Genomic DNA, 15,785 nt, shown 5'->3' on the forward strand with positions numbered 1-15,785 from the left:
CTAACCTGCAAGGTGTAATTATAGGCACAGGGGGCGCTGCTGGTATGGGGTCAGCTCCGGGCTCCCCACCCAGCTTCTCAGTCATCATAAGACGCTATAATACACTTAGATCTCATGTATATGACAAAGTCTTGTGTAATGACCCTGTACGGCGGCACACAGGCTCTATGGATCCATAATACAAGGTACTGCTCCAACGGAAAAATACAGCCGCCTGCAAAAGCTTCTGTGTGAACGTAACCCTATATGCACAAGACAACATTCATTGCACTATATGTCAAAATATAGGTCATTTTCTATTTTTACCCTCCATAAACTACAATGTATAAGGGACTAGTATCTGCCCGACACTTCGTCCGTGGGTTGGCGGCGGCGCTGAGCCGCGGAGAGGCAACCTCTCTCTGCTGCGAGGCAACCCTTCTCCCCCCCCCAAAGTGGGTCCTGCACACCATCCTCCCGTGCAACCAAAGGCGCCACTCCCATCCATGCACAGCAGCCGTACTCGTCCACGGCACGTAACAACGCCTCCCAGCAGTGCTATACACACAAACTCCAACGGGCAGCCCCTATTTCCTCCCCCCACCACCAATCTACCTCCACACGTGTAAAATGTAGTAAGCCTTTGAGTTCAATGGCTTTTTTTTTTTTTTTTTTTAAACGCGCGTGTTTTTGCGCGCACAAAAAGCGTTATACGAAAAAACCCACTGAACTCAATGGCTTACTACATTTCACACGTGCATTATGTAGCAAAATGCGTGGAGCGTTACTCCGTGTGAAGGCACCCTTAAGCTAAATCCCCATGCAGGCTACAACAACAAAAAAAAAGGACTGCAGAAAAAACCGAGGCGGAAATGCATGGCGGTTTTTCCCCACAGCGCTTTTCACAGAGAGTTGGCAGAACTTTCCAGGATGGTTTTGGAAATCATAACGTTCTCACTGCGCGTTTTTACCTGACTAGAATCCCATCCACCTACACAGTATCTGTTTATTTTGACAGAGTTTACACCACGTGGGGCCCCGGCCTTACCCTATATACACATGACGGTGGATTTCGGCCATCGCAGGGTCGCGTTCGTCTCACGGTCTGTGGATAGCAGCTTTTCAGATGACTGATATTTTGACAGTCTGTGAACATGGGCGCCCCCCCGGTGCAAAACTGCTGTGAAAAATGGATGTTTTTACGGTGGTCTGAATATAGGCTTAGAATGCCATGGCATTATATATAGAATCTAATGGCTAGGCCTGAGGCTGTATTCACACTGCATCCAAACCACAGCGGAACAAACTGTGCGAGGTTTGGATGCAGATTTTGTTTTTCATTGACATTGCACCTGTAGGAGGAGGAACGCAGCAAAAACGCCTTATAATGGAGATTTGACGCAGGTTTAACTACTCCCAGCTGCATCATGTGAATGCGCCTTTACATGTGTCAGACTTACCTGAGGTGTATTCAGAACATAAGGTGCATATGTCATGTGAACAGCACCCAACGCTGCATATAACTAGGTGGCGGCCATTGTTTTGTTTTATTACGGCTGCGGGCGGATCCGCCATTGCAATGTACACAGGGGCGTACAGTATAGCAGGGGATTTTCCTGACATATGTTCCAATGTGAACTGTGCCGACACAGGGGTAGAGGATAGATGGGTCACTGACCTGGTCGTGGTCTTCTGACGGGCGTATATTTGCGATAAACGTTACTATATGGCGCCTAAGGGTGAATTCACACTGAGTAAACGCTAGCTTATTCTGAACGTAAAACACGTTCAGAATAAGCGGCGTCTAAAGCAGCTCCATTCATTTCTATGGGAGCGGGGATACGAGCGCTCCCCATAGAAATGAATGGGCTGCTTCTTTCACTCCGTGCAGTCCCATTGAAGTGAATGGGGAGTGCCGGCGTGTACGCTCCGGCATGAGCAGAGCTTGCCGTATACGCCGGCACTCCCCATTCACTTCAATGGGACTGCACGGAGTGAAAGAAGCAGCCCATTCATTTCTATGGGGAGCGCTCGTATCCCCGCTCCCATAGAAATGAATGGAGCTGCTTTAGACGCCGCTTATTCTGAACGTGTTTTACGTTCAGAATAAGCTAGCGTTTACTCAGTGTGAATGCACCCTTAGGGTGCATTCACACTGAGTAAACGCTAGCTTATTTTGTAGAGTAAAATTACACTTGTAAATTTTGCTATCCCATTGACTTCAATGACATTTTACAGGCGTATTTTTACAGGCGTATTTTTTACAGGCGTATTTTTTACAGGCGTATTTTTACACTTGTAAAAAAATATCATTGAAGTCAATGGGATAGCAAAATTTACAAGTGTAATTTTACTCTACAAAATAAGCTAGCGTTTACTCAGTGTGAATGCACCCTTACTGTCATTGGCGTCTGTCTACACCTGGCACCACAGATCCCGCACATACTGGGGGCCCAAATAAAATGTATTTTTAGTAGACTTTCCAATGGCGCCCTTTACGGTATATACAGTTGTACGGTAGATGTTACTTTCCGCCAGCGATTTCTGGCAATCGCGGGGTTACATTACAGAAATTCGGAATGGACGTAAATTACCTGAACATATGGATTTAACCCCTCAGACGCCTCTGTGGTATCACAGTGAGAATCCTCCATATTAGCATTTGTCTATGAGGTAAAGCAGGTAAGTGCTGAGCATATCCTCACCCTGTACTATATACAGAGGCCCTATATATACTGCTGTCCCAGGACATTATAGAGGATAGCCTGCCTGGCTGCCACCGTCTACCTCAGACACGACACTGGGCTCTTCTCAGCCACATGAAACACATTCGGAGCGGGAAATTTCACAAACACAAATCTCTACAACCTGCAAGCTTCGACTTCTAAGAGATTTGACCCAGCGCGGCCGCCGTGCTTGCCTAGTAACGCACTGTCTGCAGAGCCGCGTCCCGTTACCGAGGAGACGGAATATGGCCGCTAGCAAGACAGGCGAGCCGTGAAGACGGAAAGTTGGAGTGAGGTGGGAGAGAGAGAGCGGCTGCTATAGACCTGCGCCGTGTTATAGGGGTGTAGTATGGATAGAGGATGTATGGGGGGTATAATGGCCATAACCAGACACAGGGTACATGACTTATACAGTGTATATGTGTCCTACACGGCCATGTATACCTGCTCTGCTTCATTATGGGGGTCACTGGGGCCCTCACCAAAAATGTATCTATCTTACAAGTGATTGGTAGCAGATGTGTCCTTTTACATTTACAATATGGCTCCAGAAATGTCTGTCAGGTGTGTATTGGCACATAATAATAATAATACATTTTATTTCTATATTGCCAACATATTCCGCAGCGCTGTACAATTTGTAGGGATCAAATACAGACAGAAAGATACATTACAGAGAAAGTCATTTCACACAATGGGCCTGAGGGCCCTGCTCACAAGAGCTTACAATCTATGAGGTAGAGGGGGTGACACAAGAGGTAGCAGGGGCGGCATTGCTTATACAGGGGTCAGACAATCCTGTAATAGAGGTGACTGTTATTACACATACATAAGACTTTATGAGCCATCACCAGCCGTGTCCTGTAACATGTGGATGGAGCTCGGACATATAAAGTTATCCTGAGATGACATCATATCATGTGGGGTAATGTGGGAGCGGGGACAGAGGAGGGTTAAGGGTTTACGTTAGACATTGTGATCGGCCGGTCTGATAAGATGCGTCTTTAGTTTGCGTTTGAAGCTGTAGAAATTGGGAGTTACTCTGATTGTCCGGGGTAGAGCATTCCAGAGAAGTGGTGCAGCTCGGGAGAAGTCTTGTATACGAGCGCGGGAGGTTCTGATAATAGAGGATGGAAGTGTTAGGTCATTGTGTGAGCGGAGAACACGGGTTGGGCGGTAGACAGAGATGAGGGAGGAAATGTATGGAGGTGCGGCATTATGGAGAGCCTTGTGGATGAGAGTGATAACTTTATATTGTATTCTATAAGGAATAGGCAGCCAATGTAGTGACTGGCACAGACCAGAGGCATCGCTGTAGTGTCTAGCCTGATAGATGAGCCTGGCCACTGCATTCAGAATAGATTGTAGAGGGGAGAGTTTAGTGAGGGGAAGACCGATTAGTAAGGAGTTACAGTAGTCAAGGCGAGAATGAATAAGTGTCTTTAGTGTATCTCTGGTAAGGAAAGGGCGTATTCTGGAGATGTTTTTGAGGTGGAGGTGACATGAATATAAGAGTAGGCCACCTTATATATAATATAGATCTAGCTATATATATATATATATATATTACATATAATATTTTATAATATTCTGTATTAAAAGGAAAACAGAATGATATAAAAATAATGAAATCAGACATATAACCTCAATGCTGTGCTCCTGTGGTAATATTATAGGGTTCCCTCCAACTACTCCAACATTACGTGTCACCGCAGGCTATGTTCACCTCCTCCCCTCCCACCTACCCACGAATAGTCAGATCCCCAATCCTTTAGCGTATGCCGTTGTGGCTAAGAAATCCGCCCTACACACACCGACGTGTCATCACCCACCAGTCCTGAGGTAGATGAGGTTTGGCACAACACAGGTTCAATATCTGGCGATTATGACGCAAATCAAAATCACAATGAATTCCACATTTTACCTCGATTACAGTTAATGAACAATTATTATAGGAAACTTCCTAACAAACTTGTATTGTGACGGCAGATTGGAGGTTCCACATAAGTCTGATTCACTTCACAATCTGAGCTACGATGCTTGGACCTGTTCACATGAGACCTTTGGACTCCAGCCCATTTGGAGGACAGACGCGGGACCCTTCACTGAAATTGGTGAGTTCATAAACATCTATAAATATAGGTGTGAATTGTCTGTATAAAGGATAGTCCTAAGTAATACTAGCCATATGCGTGGATCATGGACTGCACCTGACAGCCTCGGACAATAGTGTATATATATATATATATATATATATATATATATATAATTATATTATACATACTTTATTTGTTCTTATTGTTGACTCCCATTCTGTGTATTGCAGAGACACATCTCCTCGGAGGCACAGCCCCGCTCTCACATTCGCAGGAAGGTGAAGGAGAAGGACAGTATCTTGGGATTTGAGGTTTGCAGATGTCTACACTGGCAGAACTGGGAACTAGGGAAGGAAAGCACGAAGAATCTTACCCTGAAAAATGTTCAACTGAGAAAACAGAAGATAAAATTCAGGTGATATGGGAGGGGAGCAATGAACTGTGACCCAATTTATCTTGTATCCGGAGACTTGGGTATAGTCACACATAACAGATTTGTTGTAGAAATTTCTGCAGGTCTTCCTTTTGTGCCATAGGAAACCTATTCAGATGACTGGAATTGATTTTGTTTGACCTTTAGCCACGTGTAAATACACCCTAAATACCCATCTCCAGTGTGTATTTCACATAGAGGGTTTTTACAAGGGTTGTCCAGTCACAGCTGATACAATGGGGTCCCACAACTCTGAACAGAGCTGCAAGTGCAACAGCGTGCAACACTCCATTCATTTCAGTGGGCCTTCCGGACTTAGCAGAAACTTTGCACTGGGCTATCTCTGTCCCAAAACTCCAGTTCATTCTCACGCATGACCAAAATGAGGATGAGGAGGCTCTCCACTATATACCCTGCCTCTCCTTTCATTGTCTATGGGGCTCAGAGAAATATCCATGCCCATTCTCGTAATCATTGGGGTGTAACCATTGAATAGGACATAACTTTAAATAATCAGAATACACCTTAATCACACTTTTCCTGCCCCCTTACTAATACTAGCTCAAATGGGATCCCCAGACAGTGGTTCACTAAGGCTTGGGTCTGACAATGGCCTTGTGTCACTCACACATTCTAAAATTGTTGGATTAGTGCGACCAGATTAGCTTTCATACTTCCCTTTCAGAAAAATTGTCTTCAGGTGCAAGCATTGTTCCTCAGCCAGAAAGAAGGATGATATTAACCCCATAACTGCTGCATTTACTTTATATACAAAGACAGTAATAACTAGCTGTAATGTTCTGCTCATCCCTCAGTCCTCCAGTCACCACCTTCTTCAAGACTCTGTTCCCGCAGACCGTCACATTGAGCGCAGGAACATCCTTTTCTCTTCCGGTCACATTCAGACCCCTGGAGAAGGTAAGACTTGCTCGCCCCATTGGGTTCCTGATCATTGCTGCAATTACATCTGGTACTACTTGTAGTGTTTCTTCTTTGCAGTTGCTTGCCTTACACTGACATCTTGTGGTTATAGTTAGAAATTCTGTGTGTGAAATGTGACGTTTTAGAAAAAAATGCAAAACCGCTGTCTGCAGATGGGAACCCTCTTCCGTCCAGAGGAGTCATACTGGTTTAACTATTCCTCTTTTTCACCAATGAGGTCTTATTTGTATTCCTTACCCAACAAGGAATATTGTTTCTGACCATTCAGCCTCAAGTTCTCTGCTTGCTGTCAGTGAATCATTTAAAAATCTGGGAAACCTAAGGGTCCTCTCATCTGTATGACTTCAACTCTTCTATCCATTCTTAGCAATGCTGTTTTTGGAATCCAATGTGATACCTCTGACCTGCACTGATACATTGTAACAAACCGGGCAGGAGGGAGAGTTGTATTGTTGATGTGTTCATGTCTCAATTGTCTGGACTGGATACCATTATAACAAATCTTCAGCTATGAGGTTTTCAGCTTATGAATGTAAACAGTCTTTCTATTCACTGAAAGCAAGCAGAGATCATGAAAGTAAGGAATGGAGGCACAAGGTATATTAACTGCCTGACATTTTATTATTTAGTAATTACGCTTTATAGAAAAGCAGAAAACTCCTTTTCTTATATTCAGATATGACAGATTTATTGCAGAAATTTCAAACAGGACCCATCGTATAAAATCTGCACAATAATTTTGGGGCAACACATTGGTTCAGTGGTTAGCACTGCAGCGCTGGAGTCCTGGGTTTGTATCCCGCCAGGAACAACATCTGCAAGGAGTTTGTAGGTTCTGCTCATGATTGCGTGGATTTACTTTCACTCTACAAAGACAGAGTGATAGGAAAAACAAACAAACTGTACATTGTGATCCCTATATGGGGCTCACAATTTAGATTAAAAAAAAAAAAAAAAAATCTGCCACAAACATTTTGCTGCTCTCGGCAGAAAGATTTCCTACTCTCATTCACAGTAATGTGAGGTTTGAGTGAAATCCGCCTGAAGTTCGAGCAAGATGCTTCTTTTCTCTGCCAGGTGAGTTTTTTTTTCAGCTAGCGGCAAAAGAAGCTCCAATTGGAATGAATAAGGGCGGGCTCTTGGATTTTGCAGCAAAATTTTCACAGGGTTAACTCACCTTTTTTTTTTGTATAAAGCAGAATATATGCAGCTCTGACCACCATGGAATGACCTGTATATGTATTACTGGATCTATTATACGAGCAAATGGGCTGCACAGAGAAACCCCCGGACTGTTTCACGGGGTAGGCAATAGTCAAAAAAACAAAAAACTACTCCAGCATGCCCAATTATATATAAAATATAACTTTTACTTCAAAAATTTAAAAACATAGTACAGACATGGATCCAGGCACGTACAAAAAACAGATAAGCTTACGCGTTTCGGGAACAAGGATGAGGTCCCTTATTCATAGCTATGAATGGGAAGTGGGAAGCAAGAAGGTGTTTAAAACATCAATGTAGGCCTGTGCTGTGATAGTGCCACACAAAACAACAAGGGGTGCAAGCCCCCTCCATGACAAACACCACCACACCATAACACCACCGCCTCCGAATTTTACTGTTGGCACTACACACGCTGGCAGATGACGTTCACCGGGCATTCGCCATACCCGCACCCTGCCATCGGATCGCCACATTGTGTACCGTGATTCGTCACTCCACACAACGTTTCTCCAATGTTCAATCGTCCAATGTTTACGCTCCTTACACCATGCGAGGCGTCGTTTGGCATTGACCTGCGTGATGTGTGGCACCCAATCACCTGACCATGTGCGAAGTCCGTGAGTTCTGCGGAGCGATCCATTCTGCTCTCTCACGATGTCTAATGTCTACTGAGGTCGCTGATATGGAGGACCTGGCAGTAAGGGGCAGCACAATGCACTTAATGTGAAAAACGGATGTTTTTAGGGGTGTCTGGATACTTTTGATCACATTTTTGTGTTTGTCACGAGAACAGATCCAATTAGATAAAGGGAACTGATTTTAACAACAAATCTGCCACGTGAGTATCGCCTGTCATGACTTTAGCTGTCATCCATTTTCACCCGTGTTGATTTATAGCGGGATTATGAAGATGCAATCACTTTTGAGACAGAAGATGGCAGCTTCTCAGTGGCTCTCCGCGCTACCCTACCCAGCCATGAGCTGCTATTCCCTGAAGAACTTCGCCTCTCCACCTGCGCTGTGTATGACACATCAGAGGCCACGTTTGTTCTGCGCAATGTAAGGTAAATGATCGTTTTCTCCATTGTTATATTCAGAATACATGTCAACTAGTAATGTGCACAGCACTTGCAGTAAGATTTTACCTCCTCAGTGACTTGCAAACTCCGTTCCACTGGGATGTGCCGGAGCCATTCCTGCTAATACCATCTAGCGGGGTTCTCGATCCCAGGTGTGAGGTTCGGACCAAAGTCATATTCCAACCGCAGATCGCCCTCGTGTATAATGAGACGGCAATGTGTCACTTTGGTGAACAGAAGGAACACAGCAGGATCATCCAATTTACTGCAATAGGTAAGAAGAAGTGAAGCAGAGAGTTAGCCAGGTCAAGTCTGGTTCTCTGTAATGGAGTTACTGTGGTCAAGCGCTACGCTTATACATGGAAAATGAATATACTGGGGGGATTTACTAATCTTTCCTGGCATAGATGGGTGTATATGGTGCACCTTTGCCACACTGATTTACCGATGCATACACTGAACAGACATGGCTTGCAGTACTGCAAGCAGCTTTACTATACCCTAACATAGTGTATATCTAGATTCGACAGCACAGAGGTGTGATTTCTTACATTTTTTTTTTCACTTGTCGTAACTAGATCCTCACCATTGTGGGATTAATAGATTGGCATTTTCCAGGCCAGTCTCCTAAGGTCGGGGCTACACATGACGGCATTTCATTTTTCAAGGCCATTTACAGTACAGGCCATGACTAGACCACAAATAGTTAATGGATGCAACGTTGCAGGTTCTTATTATTAGAATAATTTGTTTTAGCTGTAACCTCTCCCATCATGCATCGAGACGGAGCATAAATTTCATTTTTTATGATCGAAGTTGAATTCTGAGCTCCATCTCGCTCTATGTATTAAGTATGAGCTGTACTGACGGGCACTGACAACCTCTCATGTCTGGCTCACACAATAGCGGTTGTCACTTATTAGATACTGTGATACTAAATTTTTGAAAAAATAAAATCACTTCCAAACCTAACACTTGTAACATCAAAGTGAATATTGTAAATGTGGTGGGATTGTCGGGGTCCAGTTACATTGGGGTCTCAGTTTTCTATATCTCATAATTTAACTTCATCTTTAATGCGTTTCTTCTTCTAGCAAAGTATCCCCATCTCCTTGTGACAGTGCCGGGGGAGTCCTGTGATGAGAAAGAAGGCGAGGGGCCACTGCTGGATTTCGGATGTGTTGGAGTGAGATTGGTATCAGAGAAAGTGATTGAAATCCACAACTTGTCCATGGTATGTCCCTTATCATAGTGATGGGGTATATACTGTAAATGATTCTGGACACACATACAGGGCAGCAGTCCTGGCTCTTACCACCACCAAGCCTGGCTGAGCCACAGAGCCCTGAGCAATCCCGACACCCCCCCAACCAAGCATCAGCCATCTGCCAAGCCAAAACCCCCAACATGCCCTGAACAAGGCTCAAATAAAAGGAGCCATTGAGAGAAACAAAGAGCGGTACATCGAGAAATGGAGAAGCGCAATAAATAACTCCAAGAAACTCACTGTGTACCAGTCACTGCAAAGGGACTACACCATGGCCACCTACCTGGAGAGAATACGCCACCCCAAACACAGACAGACCCTGAGCCGGTACAGACTGAGCGCCCACAACCTAGAGATAGAGACGGGGCGATACAGGCAGACGTACAAGCCACGGGAGAACAGACTGTGCCAGCACTGTGACCAGGGGGCCCTAGAAGACGAGACCCACTTCCTTCTACACTGCACCAAATACTCAGCTGTGAGGGCCATCTTCTTCCAAAGACTCTCTGCCCACATCCCAAACGAGAAGAGGAAACTCTACATCCTACTGGGAGAAGAAGAGGCCACTGTGGAGATCACTACCCAATATGTGTTCAGCTGTCACCAAACAAGAGGAAGATGAGACCCCACGGACTGTTATACCCCAAACCACCCGCCCCACCTCCCCATATAGCGGTCACTAACTAAGAGGAAGATGAGACCCCACGGACTGTTATACCCCAACTCACCATTGCAGATGTTGTCCATGGCTGGATGTGAACCCAAGACTCCAGCGCTGCGAGGCCACCATGCTCACATAGGATTTTTCTAACATATTCAAAGGATATGTCATAAATGTTTGGATCCGGCCTCGCTTCTGGGACTAGCATGTATGACCTACGTGGTGAATACAAAATATCTGCTACAATGGGAACACTTGTCCCTCTGTCCGTGCGCTCCTGGACTTTCCCTTCTAATCACTGCTTACTACAATAATACAAGTCAGAGAGTTGTCTGATATCATGGAAAGCTTTGCTTGTTTACTTCTCCATAGGCTGGGTCTGGTATTGCAGCATAGCTCTGTTGAAGTGAATGCACCACCCATAGACAAGAGTGGCACTGTTTTTAGAAGAAAAGATCTCCCTACACATATATCATAGACGAATGGCTTTGTCTTTTTTTTTTTTTTTTTTGCTGTATTGTTATTATCATTATCTATATGAATAACACCACTATAGCATTCAGTACAATGACATATATAAGTATGAACACACAGTAGCCACTTGCTGTGCCATAATTGTAACATGTGTTTTTAGACCCCAGTGTTCCTTATATGATCATCTGGCATAGATATATATTACAATTGGTTGTGGCTTGATCTTCTATTTCGTCTCTTCACCTGCAGGTCGATTCGCCATTCCATATCGAACGAGAGAAGCGTTCTTCTCAGGTGGACCGTTATTTTTCCTGTGACATCACACATGGGGTAGTTCCTGCTCAAGGGAAGCTGAAGGTTCCCTTGCAGTTTTGGCCACGGATTGTGGGACTGGAGAGCATAGACTATTTTCATGTTATTCCTGCTGGGAATCTCACTAGGACGGTGCTTAAGGTCTCTGGAACCTGTAAAGGTACAAGTGCAACATTTTTCCTATTTGCATTTTCTACATTGATAGATACTCTATGTCCAATAGTATATCGTGATGTAACATCGTACCACAAGTTGGAAATTAGCGATCAGTCAGCAATGCTCTGGCCAGACTTGACATTTTTGATGTAGGAGAAAATTGAATGGTCGGATTTGAACATGTACCAAGGGTGGAGCTTTATCAGGATGCAGTGGAAGCAGTCAGGCATTTGTCTCACTTACATGCATTATTTTGCAGGACCTTGTCTTTCTCTCCAGACATCTTTAGTGAATTTTGGTTTGTTGCAAATGGGGGAGAAGGTTCTACGGACTCTAGAAATCACCAACACCTCAGATGTGCCCGCAGTCTACCAGTTTGACATTGACAGCACTGAAAGTGTTTTCTCCTTTGACCTCCTTTCTGGGAATCTGGGTCCCAGAGAGACTCAGAGTATAAAGATCACCTTCTTTCCAAGGCATCCGATCCCACACTATCGGAGGGTGGCTTGTCTCATCCATCACCAGGTACCTCCATATATATATCATATTAGGATTTTAGGTCATATTTAATAATATTGCTATCTGACTGTCTTCTGCCTTGTCTAGGATCCTCTGTTTGTGGATTTGATTGGCACCTGTCATTCGGACATGGATAAACCTGCCATTGTGCTTCCAAAACATCTCTCTATCTACAGAACAAATATGGCGCGTGGTCTTTCTGTCTACTCTCCTGATATTTTGAGTGCCATGCTGGAAAGTGGCAAGCTTGGCACCGACACCACTGGGGCACTGACGGTCCTTGAACAGGTTACATGTGTAATGTTATGTATCTTTAAGGCTGTGTTCCAACATGGCATATAATCTGCAGCATATCAGTGCAAACATGTACGACATAAAGAGCGTGTGAACAGGGTTTTGTAAATCTGTGCAGTCTTCTCTAAGTAGCTCAATGTGTTGTCCATGTCTTCGTCTCTTATAATTACATTTAGAAGGTGATATCTGGCTGCTGAATTTTTGACAAAAAAAAAACCCAACAGCAACAACTTAGATTTAAGATGCATCGAAAATGTTGTGACCTATCCTGCTATAACCCGCTCATCTCTTCTCTCCAGGATGCAGATAACCCATCTCTGGAGCAGTTTGTCCCCCATGACACCGCGTCTGAATTCTTCGAGGATTACTTTAACCATGAGTTCCCCAAGCCAACATCCCATATCACCGCCAGCACCAGAGACTTTGACTTTGGCCGCTGTCAGTGCAGCTCTCAAGAGCTTCTTCCATTTTCTCTGTCCAATCGCACCAAGGGGAAGGTGACCGTCACTTGGACCTGCAAGCCAGGTAACCCTTTCCAGATCACCCCCGAGTGCACAGAGATACCACCGCTCAAGTCCATGGCTTTCAGAGTGATCTTCCACCCAACACAAATCAATACTTTGTATGCTGCAGAACTGGAGGGGTTTGCGTTTTATAAGGTGAGCCGATTGAGTCGTGTGAAGATCCCAATTGTTTCTGTAAATCAAGGAAACGATCAGTTGTCACAGAACCGCATTGCCAAGTGACTGTAGGACATAGTGACATTCCGTCTATAGTAGGATAATGCACCATAAGCCTTATAGGTTCCTGGCTGTATCCTAGACAACCCTTTAACCTTTTTTGTAATTGACTTAACTTCATGTCCATTTTTTGGTACATTACTGCAAGCGGACAGACAGTTCTGTCCTGTTCTCTGTTCTGCTACTGTCAGGCCATGGCGTCTAAGTGATCTGACAGTGCTAGGGTCTCTCTTTATCATGCCATTTGCAGCATGCAACATACAGTAATTACAGGGCACCATATTGTATTCCAGAACATACTGTACATATTAAGGACCTATCATGAGGATAGGTTATCAGTTTGTGATTGCTGTGGGCCTGACACCCACAACTCCCATTGGTCAGCTAGTTGAAGAGGCCTCAATGTTGGAGTGAGCTCTGCAGTTTCTTCACTGAATCCCAAGCACTTCAATGTACATATCATAAGAACTGTGCTTGGTATGGCAGCTCAGCCCCATTTCCTTGAATGGTACAGAGCTGCTGTTGTACCATATGTCTGATGAACCTGATGTAATCGGCACAGAGAAGAGGTCGCAGCACTCACGAGTCAGGCCCCACTGATGGCCTATCCTAAGGCAAGAAATAGCCCCCAACATTAAATATTCCTCTCCAGTGGCCCTATGAGCCATATATAGTAATATAGTATAAGAAACAGTAACCCAGCCCCATCCCCCGCAGCCCTCTCCTTCTCTGGTTACTGGTTATATCCAGCAGGTCTACACTGAGCCATAGAGATCAATGGCAGATGTCTGACTGGTAGAGCCAGTAGCTAAAGGCCTCCTGCTTACCATTGTATTCAGCTTAGAGCTCAGATAATGTTGAATGATGACGTCACATTGTTCCCACCACAGTGTTGTTGGGAATGACTGCTCTAAAGTTGGAATCCATCTTTCATCTGCAGGTTCAGCGTGATTACCGCAATGTGAAGGAGATCACTATATGTCCCCCATGGTGCATCACACTTCAAGCAAGGGGCCATACTTTTACATTGGGGCAAGAACATTTTTTACCCCGATGTATTTTAGATTCTCCACAGATGGTAAGAAATGTAAGAGCAAGATTTATGGCTAAGACGTGTAAGTTACGGAGCTTTACACTTTACACTTTTTACAGGTTTTTCCACCAGCTAGACAAGATGGTTTCACTCATCGTACTTTACTGCTGCAGAATACTGGACCTACAATAATGACCTATGTGATGGATGAGAAGAGCTGTCCTAGTGTCCAAGTGAAACCAACTTCTGGACACCTGGACCCCGGATCTCATCAGATTATACTAATGAGGACCAGTCCTAGTGAGGGTGGGCTAGTGAAACACACTGTGCCACTGCAGCTGAACTACAGCCCAGACTATACTCAGGTGAGTCTTGTATGTGTTGATGAGACAATTAAAGGGGCTTTCCAGGGTAACTGGAAAACCCAATGGAGGCAGGGGAGGTGTGAAATATAAAAAGGCATACTCACCTATCCCCAGTTCCAACAGCATGTCCCACTTCCCTCCGGTGACAGTGATGACCTGTGCAACCAATTACTGGTCTCAGTGGTCACATAAGCAAGACTGACTGGTGACATATCCATAAATCCCTTTAAGAAACAATTCTGTGTGCCCTTGGCCAACCTCTGTGCGAGCTGCATCCTTTCATTTCACATATATGTTGGTAAAATTTCCTGACATGTATCTTCACTGAACGGCTCCACGAATGACGTTGCATAGACATCTAATGGCATCGGGACTACTGGGTGATTATATCCCACCATATAGTTTGCTATATTGACATATACAACCCTGGCAGAGACCGAATGGAGACTCTTGTGCCCCTGCCGTTTACCCCCTTGTTTGAGTAGACGTCTATGGATATGATTAAGGCCTTAGACCTTTATGGGAAGGCAGGCTGACACTGACAACCAATATGGCTGCCATTACAACTCCCCATCCCTAAGTATGGAGTGATTCATTCCAGTCTTTAGGTGACAGCCCCAGCGGTACTGTAGTGATTGCCTTATGGATTGTCGCTATAGAGCCTGATATTTTTGGGCAGTGGGTAAGAAGTTCTTATGATGATCAGAGGTCCTCTTCACCTACGAGGGAAGGGTATCAATATCTAATAACTTTGCTATGGTTGCTGATCCATAGACATTCAGAATACCCTCCATTCATCTTGATTTTATATCTGGCAGGAAATCATCTTGTTCTCTAGAGTTGAAACTCCACAGCTGTCTCTAGAAACGGAAGGGACGCTCTACTTTAAGCCAACCGGCGTTGGGTGCCAGTCTGAGAACGCCTACTCCATAAGGAACGTCTCCAGGGTTCCCGTACACTTTGAGTGGAGGATCCAGCAAGAACACCAGCAATACGTTTCAGTCCGTCCAAAATCAGGCGTTATCAGACCTAATGAAGTCTTGGTAAGAGGCCATGTCAGGTAGATGGCGGCATATAATGCAGACATATGAACAGCATTAGGTTAGAAGTTTCTGCAGCAGATGATGCAGGTCCCACATTGCGGAAATGCAGGGTTTTTTTTAGGCCCCCTTTCCCCCATGTTGTCTTATGTCCTTTCATAATCGGTGTAGATGCATATTGACATGGGAACTATCTGTTATTATTTGGTGTGACAGACACAGAAGTGGTCATTTGTGCCACAAGAAGAAAGAAATTATTTTGTTAAAGCCAGTGTAGTGTCATGGTTGGCCGACCGAAGCCCAGAGCCCAGCTCCAAAAACCGCTATGTCCTGCGTATCAATGGCAAGGGCTGCAGAGGATGCCTGTCAGTAAGTATGGCTGCAGTAGGCGGTAAGTATTCTGCATGGGATACTTACCAGCAATGCTCCTGATACATTACAC

The 15,785-nt window shown here is 44.6% G+C and overlaps 1 protein-coding gene across 1 annotated transcript in view; it reads left to right on the forward strand.

Annotated features, from left to right (window-relative positions):
- Window positions 1–4,741: 4,741 nt before the first annotated feature.
- CFAP65 (cilia and flagella associated protein 65) overlaps window positions 4,742–15,785 on the forward strand; it is a 29,356-nt gene continuing 18,312 nt past the window's right edge. Inside the window, exons 1-14 of the mRNA XM_075284601.1 lie at window positions 4,742–4,819; window positions 5,032–5,216; window positions 6,050–6,152; window positions 8,301–8,467; window positions 8,557–8,756; window positions 9,577–9,716; window positions 11,134–11,356; window positions 11,612–11,877; window positions 11,959–12,168; window positions 12,489–12,824; window positions 13,846–13,983; window positions 14,058–14,303; window positions 15,122–15,346; window positions 15,560–15,712. Coding sequence (XP_075140702.1) covers window positions 4,742–4,819; window positions 5,032–5,216; window positions 6,050–6,152; window positions 8,301–8,467; window positions 8,557–8,756; window positions 9,577–9,716; window positions 11,134–11,356; window positions 11,612–11,877; window positions 11,959–12,168; window positions 12,489–12,824; window positions 13,846–13,983; window positions 14,058–14,303; window positions 15,122–15,346; window positions 15,560–15,712 — 2,670 coding nt within the window. The remainder of the gene's footprint in view (window positions 4,820–5,031; window positions 5,217–6,049; window positions 6,153–8,300; window positions 8,468–8,556; window positions 8,757–9,576; window positions 9,717–11,133; window positions 11,357–11,611; window positions 11,878–11,958; window positions 12,169–12,488; window positions 12,825–13,845; window positions 13,984–14,057; window positions 14,304–15,121; window positions 15,347–15,559; window positions 15,713–15,785) is intronic.

The sequence above is a fragment of the Leptodactylus fuscus genome, chromosome 8 (assembly GCF_031893055.1).
Source record: "Leptodactylus fuscus isolate aLepFus1 chromosome 8, aLepFus1.hap2, whole genome shotgun sequence".
Classification (NCBI taxonomy): Eukaryota; Metazoa; Chordata; class Amphibia; order Anura; family Leptodactylidae; genus Leptodactylus; species Leptodactylus fuscus.